The sequence below is a fragment of the Phyllostomus discolor genome, chromosome 5, assembly GCF_004126475.2.
Source record: "Phyllostomus discolor isolate MPI-MPIP mPhyDis1 chromosome 5, mPhyDis1.pri.v3, whole genome shotgun sequence".
In the NCBI taxonomy this organism is placed as follows: domain Eukaryota; kingdom Metazoa; phylum Chordata; class Mammalia; order Chiroptera; family Phyllostomidae; genus Phyllostomus; species Phyllostomus discolor.
This window is the reverse complement of record NC_040907.2, coordinates 9726797-9739392: the sequence shown is the minus strand read 5'-3', so window position 1 is coordinate 9739392 and position 12596 is coordinate 9726797. Positions and strand designations below refer to the sequence as shown.

The 12596-nt window shown below is 62.0% G+C and overlaps 1 protein-coding gene across 5 annotated transcripts in view; it reads right to left on the bottom strand.

The window, feature by feature from the left end:
• Positions 1-12596, bottom strand: part of CROCC (ciliary rootlet coiled-coil, rootletin) — a 38637-nt gene that overhangs the window by 11526 nt on the left and 14515 nt on the right. For all 5 annotated transcript variants that reach the window (XM_036025372.1, XM_028513642.2, XM_036025373.1 and 2 more), the window contains 13 exons: positions 11907-12089; positions 10850-10994; positions 10056-10202; positions 9395-9625; positions 8172-8365; positions 7724-7851; positions 6119-6288; positions 4442-4621; positions 3647-3781; positions 3113-3256; positions 2448-2686; positions 1806-1965; positions 370-537 (listed from right to left, as the gene is read on the bottom strand). In XM_036025372.1, coding sequence (XP_035881265.1) covers positions 370-537; positions 1806-1965; positions 2448-2686; positions 3113-3256; positions 3647-3781; positions 4442-4621; positions 6119-6288; positions 7724-7851; positions 8172-8365; positions 9395-9625; positions 10056-10202; positions 10850-10994; positions 11907-12089 — 2224 coding nt within the window. The remainder of the gene's footprint in view (positions 1-369; positions 538-1805; positions 1966-2447; positions 2687-3112; positions 3257-3646; positions 3782-4441; positions 4622-6118; positions 6289-7723; positions 7852-8171; positions 8366-9394; positions 9626-10055; positions 10203-10849; positions 10995-11906; positions 12090-12596) is intronic.

The window sequence follows — 12596 nt, the reverse complement described above, 5'->3', positions numbered from 1 at the left end:
CCCTGGGCAGATCCCTCATCTCTCCAAGCCTTCGTGTCTGGTTCTCTCTGTAAAATGGGGCTACCTGTGCCTACCTCAGGAGGCTTCTCGGAGGATCAACTAAGGTTATACCTACAGAGCTCCCCCTTCTCCATCCCTCCCCCACTCTTGCTACAAAGTTCTTGCCGTTATTCTTATTACTATTACGGCCGGGGAAGACTCTCAAGGAATAAGGGCAGGGACAAGAGCTCAGTGCTGGTCCCTTAGAATGACTCCAGCATCAGAGTCCCGGCCTGCTCCTCCCAGGACGGAGGGAGAAGAGAGGCACACAGCAGTGACTGCCCCCAGGAGCCCCCCGCCCCGCTCTAGCCTGCCCACCCACCTAGTTACCTCCTGCCGCAAGGCCTCCAGGCTGGCCTCCCCCTTCAGCAGCTTCTGTCGGAGGCCCAGGGCCTCCCGCCGGCCCTCCTTTTCCGCCCGCTCGCCTAGCGCCAGGCGGCCCTGCAGCTCTGCCAGCTCGCGGCCCAGCCTGGCGTTCTCGCTGTCCAGCATCTTCATCTACGAGAGAGAGAGGACACAGGTAGGACCTAGGGCCCATCCTCGGCACCCACAGCCCCGTCTAGCCCGGGGTATTATAGGTGAGTGCCCAGAGGTTCCCACAGCATCCTGTTCGGCTCTGTCCCTAGACCCTGCCTAGTCCAGGCCTGGCACGGGGGGGGGGGGGGGGGGGGGGACTAGGGACCCATTGCCTTAGGGACATGCACATTGATACCACCACACTGGGAGCTTGCCCCAGTTATATCCAATGAGCATGAGCCATGCCAGGAACCCGGGCACCCATGACCTCAGTGTACCACCAAATCGTAACTGTCTCTCACGGGGAGTCAGGGAGGGGGCTGAGCCCCCGGGAGTTCCTCAGGCAGGAGCCACAGCTCCCTGGGCCACCTCTCACCTGCACAAATGCCTGCCTATTAGAGTGCTCACCAAGTGTCCGGTCCCATTCTAAGCATGTCACTCGCATTAACTCATTCAATCTTAACACAGTTCTATGCGGGACAGGTATTAACAGTACCCCTATTTAAGGGATGAGAACACTGTAGCTCAGGAAGGTGAAGTGACTTGCCCGAAGTCACACAGCCCCCAGGCAGCAGACTGGGATTTGATCTCAGATGAGCGGAATGCTAAGGCGTGTTCCAAGCCCCCGTTCCCCTATAGGAGTAGGGGCGAGGCCTACCCCAAGTGCTAAAGTGAGGGGTACGGGAGATCATGCTGGGGCAGGCAAAGCACCCACCCAGCAAGAGCCTGGCACACAAATCTCAGGGACTCCTGTGGCCTCCAGGATTTCAGCCCAACAGGAAGGGCCTGGGTGGAAGGGGCCAGGGGAGGTGAGGGTGGGGGGAGGCGGAAAGGCTTTGTACTCAGGCTGTGCCGTCTGTGGGGAAGGCAGAGCCCAGGGGCCAAGAGGGACTGCTTCCTCTTTGGGGAGGCTTCCGGAGCGGCAGAGCCTGTGTGCACAGGGTCCAGGGCAGTGCCCTGTATACAGAAGGCACTTGTTAAATGCTCGCTCCTGTCGATGAGTTTGGAGATCATCCAGTTCATGGGTCAGCCAATTACAGGCCGAATTCCACTAGCTGCCTGCTTCTGAAAGGCCTTGAGCTAAAGCGTTTTTTTGCATTTTTAAATAGTCAGAAATAGTTCCCTTTTAAATGCTTGAATTTTGATGCATGACAAGTATAGAACATTCCAATTTCGGTGTCCACACAAAGTTCTAACAGGCCACACAGCTGGTGCCCAGGGCAGGCGTGGCGCCGTGCTGCGGAGGGTACCTGCCGCCGCAGCTCCTGCAGCTCCCTCCGGGCCTCCAGCCGCGAGCGCTCCACCTCCTGCAGCCCGGCCCGCAGCTCCCCAGCCTCCTTGCCCATGGCCGCCCGAGCCTCTTCGAGGAGCGTCAGCTTCTGCTCCTTGTCCTCATTGGCAAGCTTCAGGCTGGAAAGGGAAGGGGCAGAGGTCAGAGGCAGCCCCAGGTCCCAGGCAGAGTACAAGGTGTGGCTCTCCACCAAAGTCCCTTCCCGTGATTCCTGGAAGGGGTCTGCTTGGCTCTGGGCCCGAAGGTGCCCCACGTGCTGCTGGCCCATGCGGCGCGTCCTGAGCGGAGCCCTTTGGGGCTGGGCCCAGGCCCTCCACGGGGAGGGGCGGACCAGTGGCTAGGGTGCAGGGCACACGCCAGTCTCTAGGGTGCAGCCACCAGGTGGCGTCGGAGTCCAGACCCAACTCTGCCTGCCGCCACGTTCTCCTTCCTTCAGGTTGGAAAACCACCTAAATCGACCCAAGTGTCAGGCTTGGTTCAAAGGCAGAGAGTCCCTGCTTGTGCCATCTCCCCTGACCCTTGGGGGCGAAGTCAGCTTCCAGGGACCAGATTCAGTGTGAAGCACGGGGCTCGGGGCCGACCCCTCCCATCCTCGCCGCACCTGATCCGCTCGCTCTCGGCCTTCTTCACGGCGGCCCGCAGCTCCTCGTTGGACCGCCGCAGGGCGTCCCGCTCCTTGGCACCCTCGCTCAGGCTGCGCCGCAGCTCACCCGCCTCCTGCCGCTGGGCCTCGCGGCCGTCCTGGCTCTCGCGGACCTTGCGCTGGGCCTCCAGCAGCTCCCGCCGCAGCCCGTCACGGGCGTCCTCCAGCAGGCGCAGCTGAGTCCGAAGCTCTTCAGCCTGTGAGGACGGCGGTCGGGGTCCACTCAGGCTGGGCCTTGGCGGAAACCAGCCCACCCTCGCAGCCCAGGCCACAGGGTGCCTGCCCCATCGCTCTGCACAGACTCGGACCACAGGCGTGAGTTAAGATTCGGAGCCAAGCAAGCTGGAGTCAGCGGCATTTCGGTGTGAAATAAGCGATTGGGATTGTCCTAGGGACACCACCAAGAGGGAAGAGACCACCAGCCCCTTCTGAGCGCCCAAGTTCCCGCGTGCACATACCAAGCACAGAGGAGATCTGTGCTTGGCTGCCTCCTTTCTCAGGGGGCCGTTCGTTCATCCTTGAGCGCAGAAATGAGCCTTACATTTCCCTGGGCCCCCACTGAACCAGGCACCCAGCAGCACGTAGGGGGTGCTGCCCCAAAGGGCACGGGGTGGGCGGCTCACCTCGCGCACGCAGGACTCCCGCTGCCTGCCCAGCTCTCGGGCCTGCTCTTGCAGCCTCTTCACCTCTTGAGCGTGGGCCGCAGCAGTCTCCTCCAGCTGGGCCCGCAGGTCCCGCAGCTCGGACGTCAGGGAGTTCATGGTGCTCTGGGGCAGACGGGCTCCTCAGAGGGTGCTGCGCCCCCTCCCTCATCCCCCTCTGACCTCGGTGCTCCCCACTGGGCCAGCTGAACAGTCCACTTTCAGCTCCAAGCATGGCGCCTCCCGCTTGCTGGCCAGACCCTCTGCCCTCCCTTGGTGCCTCGAGAGTGCCATCCAAGTAGCTCTTCCCTCCCTCAGACTAAGGGGCTCGCCAGGGCAGAACCGTGCCACCTCCCCCAGATGGGGACGCCCAGGGAAGGGCTGGAGCTCCCCACACAGCCTGGAGGCTTCCCCAGGGCACAGCCACGCCCCCGCCTCGGACAGGAGGCTCCTCCAGGCACAGCTGAGTCTCCCAGCTCCGATGAAGGCCCCCCTCCCACCGCCCAGCCTGCCTACCCGGTCCTGCTCCTGCCGGCTCTGAGCGTCTCGCTTCTGTCGCTCCATCTCCAGAGAGATGGTGGTCAGGCTGTGCTGGGTACCCATCAGCTTCTCCGACAGCGCCGTCTTCTCAGACTCCTTCAGTGACAGGGCCTGGCAGGGGCAGGGACATGGGGGCCTGGGGGGTTGGTTGGTGCTGGGGGCACGCTCAGGCCTTCCCCCCGAGGCACCTGGAAAATGCACCCACAGTGGACTTGGAGGGCGTGACTGGGCCACCACGGGTGGGCCCAGGGCTCACCACCCCTGAAGCCCCAGAAGAGGACTCAAGAGCAACAGTGACTCTGGGCGTGGACACAACTCATCCCTCGCTAACTTGCCACGACAGCCCTGAAGCACGGCCCGTCATCATCCCCACTTTACAGGTGAGGAAACTGAGGCTCAAAGAGATCAAGTGACTCGCCCAGGGTGACACAGCTGGTAAAGAGAAGAGAGAGACACAGTCTGCCCTGTCCACATGGCCTTACGGGAGAGTCTGGGTCCGTTCATTTTGAGGAGGGTCTGCCGATACTCGTGGGCATTGCGGGGACTGCTCAGAAGGCAGCCATGGGGCTGCCACGCCCAGCCCGGGGCGTATGAGGGAAGGATGGGGATTGGCTTTCCCGGAACCGGTGCCCATGGTGTCACGGCTCTGGCCACCACTCAGCGAGCTCCACTGTGTACCAGGCATGGCTTAGGGACGCCCGGCTCCCAGGTGCTGGGTGGCTGAGCAGGAACCAGCCCCAGAACCCAGGCCCCACCCCGGGGCTCACGCACCTGCTGCTTCTCACTCTCGGCCAGGAGGAGGCCCTCGTCGCGCTCCTGCTGCAGGGCAGCGATCTCCTCACTCAGCTCTTCCTTCTCGGCCTCCAGCCGGGCCAGCAGCTCCTCCCGCTCCCGCTGCAGCTGGCTCTGCAGCTGCGCCCGCTCGGCCTCCAGCTCCCGCCACGCCGCCTCCTGGGGGCCAGACCCACGCACGTGACCCGCGGGGCAAGGGCCACCTGTACCCCAGACGCTGAGAGAGAGACAGGTGACCAGGAAACTACAGACCGGGCAGATGACAAGGGCTGTGGCAGGGACAGGCCAGGATAGTGGCAGCCCCTAGGAGCAGCAGCGCTGGCCTTGGGGTCAGAGAATGTTTTCTGGAGGAGAGACGAGCAGCAGGCAGCCAGGAAAAAAACGGGGGTTGGGGGGAGAACCCCAGGCCCAGAGTACAGCCCCAAGATGGCCCGGAGGGAGGAGGAAACCCCACATCCAGGGAAATCATACTATCGAAGGGCCACCGGGGCTTGCACCGCAGAGGGGACGTGGTGAGCAACGGGGCCGGGGCCACTGGAAGCGGCCAGGCCAGGCGAGGCCTTGTGGGCTGTAGGGAGGGGCGGGCCTGACTCTGGAGACAGTGGCGACCACAGAAAACCTTACACCAGAGTGACAAGGAGCAATCTAAACTTTAAACGAGGTTGTTGTTCAGGAACTGAGGAAGAGGGACCAGACTTGCAGGTCAGGGCCGAGGGGAGTTGGCTGTGACAAACGGAGGGGGTTTGGAGTCAGGGGGTGGCACAGTGGCAGGAAAGAGAAGAGTTGGTGACATTAAGAGGCCACTGAGGCAGGGCAGGGAGGGTAAAGACGGCACAGGAGTTTGCTCCCTGGGGACCAGGTACCTAGAACCCTGCAGGCAAAGGACCAACGGCCCACCTAGGGTCCGAGGGCGGTGCCTGGCACCTTGGGGACACTTCAAGTGCTTGGCTGCCACCTGCTGGAGGGTCAGAGTGAATGGCACCCCTGGAGTCAAAGCCTGAACCTCTGACAGAGGCAGCCCTGTCGAAGATGGGTGACACAGGTCCCCCGTCCCGAGGCCTGTCCTACCTGGTACCACAGTAACAACAAGCAGCATGTACAGAGCATTTACAGAGAGAGTGCCGGTCACCACAATAACCCTCCATGTGGGCTATCTCGGCTCGTGCTCACGACACCCTATATACGACCCTTGTCCCCATGGTTACCGACGGGGAAACGGAGGCACGGAGGCCACAGGCAATATAACCAGTGTGTGGCCCACAGCAGGCCCAAACCCAGGCGATGTAAGTCCAGGGCCCGTGTTCTCGGACGGCTCTGTTCTGTCTTCTAGTGACTTGGCCCCTCACCTTTCCTAGTATGTGTTCAAGTCCTAGAGTGACCTCTCATATGCAAACAGCAATTCTTAGCAAATGAAAGTGCCTTCCTGAATCAGGATCACCAGGGCTGGACCAGATCTGGGGCCTGGGAATCCGTATGTTTGATAAGAAGTCCCAGATGTTTTCCTCCCAGCTTCCCCCCAGGACCCTCCACCCTGAACAGAGAGGAAGTTCCATTTCACAGAGGTGGAGACCAAGGAAGAGTGAGGGTGCGGACGCTCTGAGATCACAGAGGAGACAGTGGCCCAGAGCCCTGCCCACCCTGGCCCAGCGCCCCGACCTTCTCCCGCTGCAGGCGCTGCAAGTCCTCCTCGTGGGCTGCCCGCTGCTCCCGCAGCGCGGCCTGGGCCTCCCGCTCAGCCTGCACCAGCTTCTGGGCCAGCAGCTCCTTGTCCAGGGCCGCCTTCTCCTCCGCAGTCATCATCTGCTGCCGTAGGCCCGCCAGTTCCCCTGCACGGGAAGGACGGGGGAGGGGCAGGCTGGGGTCGAAACCTCCCCGTGGGCCAGCAGACTCGGGCCGGGTGAGCCATGCAGGCAAATCCCCGGAGGGGAGAGAGGGCACCCCTGGGACTTGGGCTGGGCTCCCTTGGAGAAACTTTCGCCCTCTGGGCCTCAGTTTTCTCACCTGCTGCCCGAGCCCACTGGCCCTGTCCCCCTCCCTCCCTCCCGGGAGTGGCATCAAAGGGATGAAATGACTGATGAGGAGGCCCCCACACATGAGGAGGACAGCAACCCCCCTTACTGACTAAGTGAGTCCTCACTGTGGGCCAGGCTCCTGGCTAGCTGAACCGTTGATGGGGCTAATCTCCTCAGAACGTCACGACACACCGGGGTGGCTTATCTCACCCCCATCTACACAGGAGGACGTGGAGGCTCAGAGGAGACAGGCAACTTCCCAAAGCCGCACAGCTTTCCATGCGGCACCTCCTTTAGTGACCAACTGCCATAGACACACCTGGCAGGCTATTAGCTGTCAGCACTAATGGAGGTGACCACAGGGAGGGTGTGTACTACTGTGGACAATGTAAAAACCATCCCCTTGCCCTGGCTAGTGTGGCTCCGTGGACTGAGCGCCAGCCTGCAGACCAAAGGGTCGCTGGTTCAATTCCCAGTCAGGGCACATGCCTGTGTTGCATGCAGGCCATATCTCCAGTAGGGGGCATGCGACAGGCAATCACACATTGATGTTTCTCTCTCTCTCTTTCTCTCTCCCTTCCCCTCTCTCTGAAAATAAAGAAATAAAGTCTTTAAAAGTAATAATAACATAAAGAAATGAAAACCATCTCCTGGGTTGGAAACCCACCAGAGACTCTGTTACCACCTCCCTTCCCGGTTCTGGTTCTGTCTGCCTCGGGTGGACGTGGACAGGGAGTTAATTTCCACGGTCCAAGTAGGTGCTTAGTAAATATTCGTGAGCGAGAAGAACCCCTGAGTTCAGAGACCGGGGTCGGGGGGACGTGTGGGGAGAAGCAGGGCTGGGACTGTGGGAACGACCCGAGAGGGTGGTTCGGAAAAGCCGAGATGGCCCCACGGAGAGCTCAGGACTCTCTGAGCGCCCTGAGGACCATACGCAGCAGGCACCGCGGGCTGAGCCGGGCACTGTGCCAAGGCCTTCACAAGCTTGCCTCGCCCCACCCTGGCAACAGCCTCAGGAGGCAGGCAACATCACCCCTAATGGTCTGATGGGAGCCCGTGGCCCAGGGAGGGACGGGGCTTGCTTGAGAAAGGACAGATCTCAGAGGCAGCAAGAGGACTGGAACCCAGGTCAGCCCCACCCTGAAGGCAGTGCCCCCCACTTCTGTGAGACCCCAGGACGTGAGAGGCTACGCATACAGTCCAGGCTGGAGCCTGGTACTCCTCACCCACCCCCTGGCTCCCCCCATACCAGTCAAGGTCTCCTTGGCCAGCAGCAGGGCCTGCCCATCTGCTTCTAGCTGCTCCCGGCGGGACTCGAGCTGGGCCAGCTGCCGCTGCACCTCAAACAGGCTGCTCTCCAGGGCTTCCTTCTCCAAGCTGCAGCACACACAGTCCCTCGGGCCTCAGGACTCAGCCTCCCAGGCCCCAGGAAACGGCGGCTTCCAGGGCGTGGCCAGCCATGGGCCGGGTGCCAGCCTACCTGCCCAGCCGGGCCCTCGTTCCCTGGGGAAGCCTGAGCCACAGCCAGGACGCGCTGGCAAGCCTAGCTCCACAGTAACTGTGCCTGTGGGCCAACGCCAGAGTGTGACGGGTGACAGAGTGGCCCCAGGCAGACCCCCCCCCAGTGTGGGCTGGTCACACAGAGTGGCCCCAGGCAGACCCCCCCAGCGTGGGCCGGGCAGAGCACGAAGCCTTACCGAAGGCGCGTGGCTTCCTCCGACAGGGTCCGGCCTTCACGCTCAGCTGCCGCCAGCTGCACGGCCAGGCCAGCCCGCTCCTTGGCCAGTGCCTCCTTCTCCCGGGTCACCCGCTCCAGCGCCTCCACCTGCCGTTGCGTCTCCCGCCGTGCCTGCTCCAGCTCCTGCTCCCGCCCGCTCAGCTGCCGGGAGAGCTGGCACCCACCCAGGCCCCGTGAGCACCTCGCTCAGATTCCCCTGGCCTGCTCAGCACCCCAACCCTGGGCCTGATCCAGCTCCCTGGCCTAACAGGCTGGAGAGGCCTGGATGCAAGCCCAGTCTCTGTCCTGATGTGCTGTGTGCACCTGAACAAATCATAGACTCCTCTGAACCCGCAAAACACTCATGCACACAATGAGGGTCCTCACTCAGTTTGGGTCATCACACAACCCTTTCTGGACCCCCAAACTTCCAGAGAGGCTGAATACATAAAACAGACCAAAGGAGTGCTCCTTTGCAAGCCTCGGAAATAGGAACGTGGCCCTGGCTGGTGTGGCTCAGTGGATTGAGTGCCAGCCTGCAAACCAAAGGGTCGCCAGTTCGATTCCCAGTCAGGGCACATGCCTGGGTTGTGGGCTGAGGCTCCCAGTAGGGGACGTGCGAGAAGCAACCACGCATTGATGTTTCTCTCCCTCTCTTTCTCCCTCCCTTCCCCTTTCTCTAAAATAAATAAGAAAAATCTTTAAAAAAAAAAAAAAGAATGGGAACACGGAACCTGGCTCCCTGCCCCTGTGGCCCACCCCCGAGAGGCCCCTCCCAGGACAGGAACCCAGGCTTTCCAGGACAGACACCAGAGAAAGGCCCCTGGAACCCTAAAACCCTAAGGTCCCTGACAGCTATGATGTCCCAACAAACCCGCCATTCCAACCCTAAAATTCTCTACCTGTTCTCACATCAGTGACAGTTACGGAATGGTGGGATTCAGCTGCCAAGTGCTTATGTGGGTGTCCTCTTTAGAGCAGCCCTTTGTGCCAGGAGTGATTGGCCCCATATTACAGGTCGGGCAACAGAGACGTGAATAGGTTGAACAGCTTGCCCAAGGCCCCAGCTGACAGAGGTGGAGCTGGACTCAAACCCACTTTCAGGCTCCTGAGCCCGCGAGTTACCCAAGGACAGGGTGCAGAAGGCTGGGAGCCGGGAACGCTTGCCCCACCTGCGCCCCGTCCATCCCCCACATCACCCACCTGGGCCAGCTGCTCCTGCAGCCGGCAGCGCTCCTGGCGCAGCGCGGGGACCTGGTGCTCCAGCGCCTGCCGGGCCTGCTCCGCCACCCGCAGGGAGCCCTCCAGGCCCTGCCGATCTACCTCCTGCTCCAGCCGCAGCTGTTCTAGCCGCTCCTGCTCCTCCCGAGCCAAGGTGGCCTCCTGCTCCACCCGCCGCTGCTGGCCCAGCAGGGCTGCCTTCTCCTCCTCCAGCTGTGGGTCCCAGGGGTGGGGGTGGAGCTGAGTGAGCAGATCAGCCCAGCCCCTCCACCCAGAGAAGGAGGTCCCACCCAGGACCGATGATCACCCACCCACCTAACACCTAACACAGATAGCCCGGGGGAGGCTCGCTGGAGGGACGGGACGGTGCCCTTGGCCGTGTGGACACTGGGGAGAGGGGAGAAGGAAGGAGGGCCCACGGAGCTTCTTTTGAACTCAGACCATGAAAGGGGACACACGGACAGATGGAGTCAGAGACAGAAAGCGGCAGGGGCAGGACAGATAGGTACAGGGACAGAGGTGTTCGGGGAAATGCACAGTGAGGCACGATGTGGGCCGAGGCCAGGCCTGGGACGCCTAGTGGGGTCTCGGAGTGGGGGACACAGGTGGGCGCAGCAGGTAGGCCCGCTGGCACACGGCATACCTGGGCGACGAGGTGGTTCAGACCCAGCTTGTCCTGGGCGAGGCTCTCGTTGAGGGCGCTCAGCTTGGACAGGGAGTCCCGCAGGGAGGCCTCCTCCGCCCTCAGCTTGGTCATTGAGAGCTCGAGGTCCACGCGGCCGGCCTCAGCCTGCAGGGCAGCCAGAGACAGTCAGGTGGGGAGAGCTGGCGAGATAAGGAGGGAGACGGGGAGAGATGGCAGAAGATGCACGGAGACACGGAGAGATGGGGAGAGGCAAGGCGGTGGGGCGGAACAGGAAGAGACACAGAGAGACAGGACCCTCCGAGACGGGGATGGGGGTGGACAGAGGAGACACGGGCTGAGACCGAACATCACTGCAGAAGGCCTACGGCCTACGGGGCTGCTTGGGACAAGCTGCACACCCCAGCTGTGCAGAGCAGGGCCGGAGGGTCCCCCAGAGCGGGGTCTAGGGGTGCCACTGCTCAGGGAGCAGGGCAGGCACTTGCCAAGGGTTATGCCCCAACTCTCCCAGGCCTGTGTCCAGAGACGGGACAAGATGGCCTGAACCACAGGCAAAGTCCCGGGCATCTGGAAAAGCAGGGCTATGGCCACTACCAGAGGTGAATTCACCTGTCTGGGATCAGGGGTCAGTTTGTGGCCTGGGTCAAAGGTTAGCTTGAGTCTAGAAGGCAGGGATCTGTCTGGGACCAGGGTCGGAGGCCAGCCTGAAGTCAGGCTCAGTCTGAGGCCAGAGAGAGAAGGTCCGGGGCCTCGGGGAGAGCAGGCCTGCAGTTGTGGGGCGCCCAGGGACACACCTTGGTCAGCGCCTCGGCCACCTCGGCCTTCTCGGCCTGCAGCACGTCCCGCTGCAGCGCGGCACAGCTCAGGGCCTCCCGCACCTCCACCAGCTCCTTCGCCAGCCCCGAGCGCTTCGCTTCCAGCTGCTCCAGCTGTCTGACACTGCGGGACAGAGTGCGGGTGGGGCCCGAGTGTCACTTCCCCGCCCTGAGTCCCCTGCAGCCAGACAGTCCGGAGCAGGCTGGGGGGGGAGGGTGCTGGTCTGAGGCAGGTGCCTGCCCTGGGGACAACAGCCTCACCACGAGGACAGCCAGGGCCACCACCTTTTGGCTCTGTGACCCTGGGTCTCCGTTTTCCCACCTGCGAGATGAGTGACACCACCTTGTGAAGCTGTTACAAGGACACACGACTCAGTTAAGGATCCATGGCGTACTGAAGTGGTGTCTGACGGCACCGCCCAAGGGCCTTGAGAACCGAGAATGACGCCCACGACCACAGTGCCCTGGACGCCATTGTGACCGGCGTCTCAGGGAAGGAAAGAGTGCGGTGGTTAAGGGGTTAACCCTTCAGAGTGAGGGGCAGGATGCTCAGGTTCAAATCCCGGCTCTTTTACTAACTAGTTGTGACCTTGGGGAAGGTGCCTGACCTCTCTGGGCCCCAGTTTCACGGTCCATAAAATGGGGCTAATAACAGCTCCTACATCACAGAATTACACGAGGGTTAAAGAGGACCCAATCGCTTAAAAGGATGTCTGATGCTTAGCAATATTAGTATGAATGTTATTACTGTAACTTTAATTTTAGAAAATGTTCATGTTACTACTGTTACTTTCATTGTTGTTGTTATTACAGTCCACACTCTACCTCCCACCAGTCCTCGGATCCCAGGTAAGGCGCTATCCCTCCCTGAGCCTCCGTGTACCAAAACGGGGCTGGGCAGAAGACCCTGCGTCAGAGGGGTGTCTTGAGGACTTCAAGACGGTAGGAGGCCCAGGTGCTCTCTAGCCCCCGAGGACACTGTCAGGAGCCCCGGGGCCCATCAAGTGGCCCCAGCAGGGAGGCCAGAGCTACTCACCTATGCTCGAGCTCCCTGCGTGTCCGCGCACTGTCCTGAGCTGTGTCCTCCCGCTCTTCCTCCAGCCGGTCCCGCTGGCGCCGCAGCTCCTCCTGCGTTGCCTGGAGCTTCTCTCGCTCCCGCTGCAGCTCCTCAGCCTGCTGCTGGGCCGCCTGCAGGCTCTGGGCCAGGCTGTCCTTCTCCCTGCACGGCCAGGAAAGAGGGAGCTGAAGGGGATGCTGGGGCCACTCCCAGCAGGGAAGGGGGCCATGCTGCTGTCCTGGATGTGAGCTACACCTGCTGTCCCCGAAGGCCCCCGGCTCCAGGAAGCCTTCCCTGACCACACCCACGTTCATTCCACCTACATCCCCGTGATGCTGGCTCTTCCTGGCAGAGGGAACCTGGCTTTCCTTCGCCCCCAAACTGCCTACTAGGGGGCCCAGTGGAACGGATGGAGGCAGTGACATTATCTTCCAGGATGCCACCAGGCTGAAGAGGTTAGGCTCCTGGAACACGTGGGCCATCCTGCTGCCTGCTTGCTAGTCCACACGGCCAGTAATGCTTCTGCAGCGCTCCCCACATTGTCCCTCCATTGTGGGAGGCCCAGGAGGGCTGGGTCTGTCCAGATCGCACAGCTGCCTGCTGCACAGGCCGGCAACGGCACGCGGCAGCCAGGACAGGACGGGGCAGAGTGGGGGGAGGCAACGACTG